The sequence below is a fragment of the Populus euphratica genome, unplaced genomic scaffold (assembly GCF_000495115.2).
Source record: "Populus euphratica unplaced genomic scaffold, PopEup_1.0 scaffold20.1, whole genome shotgun sequence".
In the NCBI taxonomy this organism is placed as follows: domain Eukaryota; kingdom Viridiplantae; phylum Streptophyta; class Magnoliopsida; order Malpighiales; family Salicaceae; genus Populus; species Populus euphratica.
This window is the reverse complement of record NW_011499854.1, coordinates 2,160,410-2,165,138: the sequence shown is the minus strand read 5'-3', so window position 1 is coordinate 2,165,138 and position 4,729 is coordinate 2,160,410. Positions and strand designations below refer to the sequence as shown.

Below are 4,729 nucleotides of genomic sequence, written 5' to 3'. Positions count from 1 at the left end.
GCTACTTCCATAAAATGAAGTATAAAAAGTAAGCATAATTTCGACTTATTTTTAATTGTTTATTTTAAGAACAGCTCTATACACGATCTTCCCATCCCCATAGCCTTTTCACAGCTAGCTCAATATACACAGAAGATTTGATCACTGTAAAGCGGATTCAAAGCACAAATGTTGCTAATCAGGCAGTGAACGTACCGCATGATTTAGAAGCAAAGTATAGCAAATTTCTCATCCAGTGAATGAAGAGAAAGAGCAGTCCATATGCTTATCGTTGACTTTTGTGGATTTTAGAAAGATATTACGCCCTTCCCACTATTAATTTTACTTTTATAGTAACTATTTTCTGGTTTTTAAACCAAGTTATATAAAAAAAATACAAATTTGAATCGAACTGAATATTTATTTTAATTATAGTTCGGTTTTTATTAAGAGCACATTATGGTTTTCTCTTCAAAATTCTTTTGTTATTTTGTATCCACATGCAGTTTATCAGTATATTATTTTCAAAGAAAATTTCTTATGTTTTCTTAAGATTTTTATTTATTTTATATTTCATTTCATTTTTAAAGCACAAGAAGTTGGCGAGGCTTGGTTAGAGAACTCTACACATGACCCGTTCTAGTCTCTTCCTACCTTGATATATAAGAACCCTAGATATAGAGCAGATAGGTCACCACTCAGAGAACAACCTATCGACATGGCAACCTTTAGTTGCCCCATACATTTCATTCTGCTCTCAACCATTTTTCTCCTCCTACTTCTCTACCACTCTCCATTATACAAAAACAATCGAACTATAATTTCCCCTCCTTTAACCCCAATATCTAACCAACACATATCTAACAGCAACACCACTCAAGTTCTTCCACAAGTTGGATCTCCTTTAACTTCTACCAATATTGCTCTAAACAATAGCATTGTTAGCCACACAAAAGTGATCAACAATATTCTTCTTCTTCTTCTTCTTCTTTTGGTAAGAAACTGTTTGTCTGGTTTGACTGATGATTTTATTTTTCATTTTTTTTTTCATGTTGTAGAAGAAGAGTAGCATAGAGAGAATAGAAGCAGATTTAGTAAATGCGAGGGTGGCTATACAAGAAGCAATTCGAAGAAAGAACTATACATTAACTGAGAAGGAGGATACTTTCATTCCCAGAGGATCCATGTACAGAAATGCATACGCATTTCATCAGTTAAGTTTCTATTGACCACTCCTTTTTTTAAAAAAAAAAATGTTTACTACTACACGTTACCATATTGTGATGCATGGTTGTATTGTTTTTTACCCTATGAAATACTGTCGATTCCAATATTTGCTCACCTATAAAAATTAATTGGTATTCTTTTCAATTTATTTCTTTAATTATATATTTTGTTACCTATAAAAATTAAGAAGTCAAGTCTTATTTAAATATATCATTTTTACGAACAGATTTTATGTATTTTACATGTAAAAAGCTCTACTCAAGAGGTGTTTTATTTTACTCTTTTTTTTTTCTAAGAAGAAGGAGAAGGAAAAGACTAATTCAAAATTGGTGTTCCCATCAACCGAAACATTATGAAACATGGGACAACAAAGTGTTTCTTAATTTATTATTTTGATTTTTAAGGATTTCTATAAGAAATGTTTTTTTTTAAAAAACAAATGTCATGGGATCACTATTGATTTGTTATTTCAACTGAGTTCTTCGACAACAACTATCTTGCATTTTATAATTTTTTTAGGAAAAAGAAAAAGGAAAAGGTGTTAAGTAGCGATGTGTGCATTGATGCTAATTAACTTAGTAATCTTCGAAAAAATCAAAATCATATGATAAAATATGTTATTTTGAGATTATCAAAATATTGCTACCAATCGGGACTGATTTGAAATGCTTTACTTTATTTAGGGATGGGGATTTGTTAAGGCATGTGGCCTGGTAAAAGCTAGCCCTATTTTTTATAGCAAGACATTTTAAAAAATTTATAATTTTACTTTAAATTAATATATTTTTTATATTTTTAAATTATTTTAATGTGTTAATTTTAAAAATAATTTTTTAAAAATAAAACTATTATTTTAAAAAACAACGAGAATATACTTCTAAACAGACTCGTCAAAAAATAGAACGGGCAAGCCTCCGTATTGCCATTTGCATTTTTCCACTCACATCTATCTTAACCCAGAATGGCAAGATACGTAAATTTTCTTAAAATTAAAATTAAGAGGGGACTTGCTTTTATTATGGGTTGTCTAAAAGCACTGTATACAGCACAGTCATTCTACAATGAATTTATTGTTTATTCTCCAACTTATTCTTTTTTCTTTTTTCAATTTTATCCTTGCACTTAATGTTTATATCGATTCATGTGCTATAGTTTACTTTTATTTGTATTCTATCCATATACGAGGTCTCTAAAAGATGCATTTCTTTTACGTATTCACGAGGTCTCTAAAAGATGCATTTCTTTTAATTCAAATGATTTAATTATCAGAATTTTATGAATATTTATCAATGGCCTTTAGTTTTTTATTCAAAAAAGATGCTACTAATACACATTAATAAGAAAATGAAAATTAGATTGATGAAATATCTTTTTTCACTATTTAATAAATCGTTATCTTTCTTGCAAATATTTATTTTCATTATAACAAAACTAAACAAATATTGATTTTAAAAAATATCAAACAGTATCGCACGTGTCCCTCTCTAGATGTCTTAAGGCCAAACCATCCACATATACACTTAGAAAAATTTAATAAATATTCTTAGAAAAGGAACATATCTCCTTAACCAGTACTGAGCTTTATTTCTTGCTATTTATTACACGTACAGGATTGATTGACAAGGTTTTCTTCTGCCTTACTCAGGAGTTATTCAGAGATGGTAAAGACATTCAAGATATGGGTCTACAGAGAAGGAGAAACGCCCATGGTTCACAAAGGGCCCATGAAACATATCTATTCAATTGAGGGCCAGTTCATCGATGAAATGGAGAGTGGGAAGAGCCCATTTTTAGCTCGCAATCATGATGAGGCCCATGCATTTTTTCTACCAATCAGCGTGGCCTACATTGTTGAGTTCGTTTACTTGCCTATCACCACCTATCATCGTGAAAGACTAGTAAGAATCTTCAAGGACTATGTCACAGTCGTAGCAAATAAATATCCTTATTGGAACAGAAGCAGAGGTGGTGACCATTTTATGGTTTCTTGCCATGATTGGGTACGTATGTAGCTATTTATGTAGAATTGAAGTTCTGGTGTGTCTCTTCGTAGACAATCTGATAAGATTGAAACCTAGCATTTCCCCTGCAAAAAGATGACACGGGGACTGAAGTTCTAGTTATACTAACGGTGCGACTGCACATTTGGAATTCTTGTGCATTTTCCTCGTAATTTCAGGCACCACAGGTCTCGAGAGATGACCCAGAACTATACAAAAATCTGATAAGAGTAATGTGTAATGCCAACACTTCTGAAGGATTCCGACCAAGAAGAGATGCTACATTGCCGGAGCTGAACTGCCCCCCCTTAAAACTCACTCCAGCATGCAGTGGCTTAGCTCCCCACGAACGCAAGATCTTCGCATTTTTTGCAGGTGGTGAGCACGGAGACATTCGCAAAATCTTGCTTAAACATTGGAAGGAAAAGGATGATGAGATCCAAGTTCATGAATACTTACCAAAGGATCAAAATTACACGGAATTAATGGGGCAAAGCAAGTTTTGTTTGTGCCCTAGCGGTTTTGAAGTGGCTAGTCCTAGAGTGGCGGAGTCAATTTATTCAGGATGTGTCCCGGTTATTATTTCTGACCATTATAATTTACCCTTCAGTGATGTTCTTGACTGGAGCCAGTTTTCGGTACAAATTCCAGTGGAGAAAATTCCTGAAATTAAGACAATTTTGAGAGGAATTTCGTATGATGAGTACCTGAAGATGCAGAAGAGGGTGATGAAAGTGCAAAGGCATTTTGTGCTTAACCGACCGGCTAAGCCATATGATGTTCTTCATATGGTGCTTCACTCAGTGTGGCTTAGGAGGCTCAACATTAGGGTGCCTCATTGATTTTAGTAAGTACAATTATACAATTTTTCATGATCATGAAACACATCATACTTAGGAATAGTACATTTGATTGTCCTCTGCTGTCTATATGCTGTGCATCAGATTATTATTTTTGTGTAAATTTTTTAAAAAAATATTAAGAATATAGAGATATTTTTTATAGTATTATTAAATTTAATCAAGCGATTTGATCATGAAATTTATCAACCTAGTTTTTTATTTAATTCAAGTTTTAAATTAAGTGATTTGATCATGAAATTTATCAACCTGGTTCTTTATTTAATTCAAGTTTTAAATTAAATTATATAAGAGTTAATCGAACGTGAATTATTTAATTTAATGGGTCCAAAAATAACTATATAAAAGTTGATCGAACGTGAATTATTCAATTTAATGGATCCAAAAACAACTTCAATTACTGGTAAAAATATGATATAATTAAAATAAAACTTCAAGACAATAATTTTTTTATATTGAGACAATACTAAATTAGATCAATCTTAATCACCTGTGAATTGTGTCATGAACTTCAATGAGTTTAATAATTTTGTTGTTTTTATAAATTAATTTTTTAATTTAATTTCATGATAACATTATATACTTTTAAAATCAAACACCAAAACTAAAAAAAATATTTATTTAAGTTTCGTGATAATCCTATAGAAAGTACAAAAAATAAAC

The 4,729-nt window shown here is 31.3% G+C and overlaps 1 protein-coding gene across 1 annotated transcript; it reads left to right on the top strand.

The window, feature by feature from the left end:
* Nucleotides 1-636: 636 nt before the first annotated feature.
* LOC105122654 (probable glycosyltransferase At5g20260) lies at nt 637-4,126 on the top strand. The gene is made up of 4 exons (XM_011021902.1): nt 637-934; nt 1,038-1,192; nt 2,852-3,206; nt 3,386-4,126. Exons 1-4 carry the CDS (start codon nt 698-700, stop codon nt 4,046-4,048), a joined length of 1,410 nt encoding a protein of 469 aa, XP_011020204.1. The 5' UTR covers nt 637-697; the 3' UTR covers nt 4,049-4,126.
* Nucleotides 4,127-4,729: the final 603 nt, after the last annotated feature.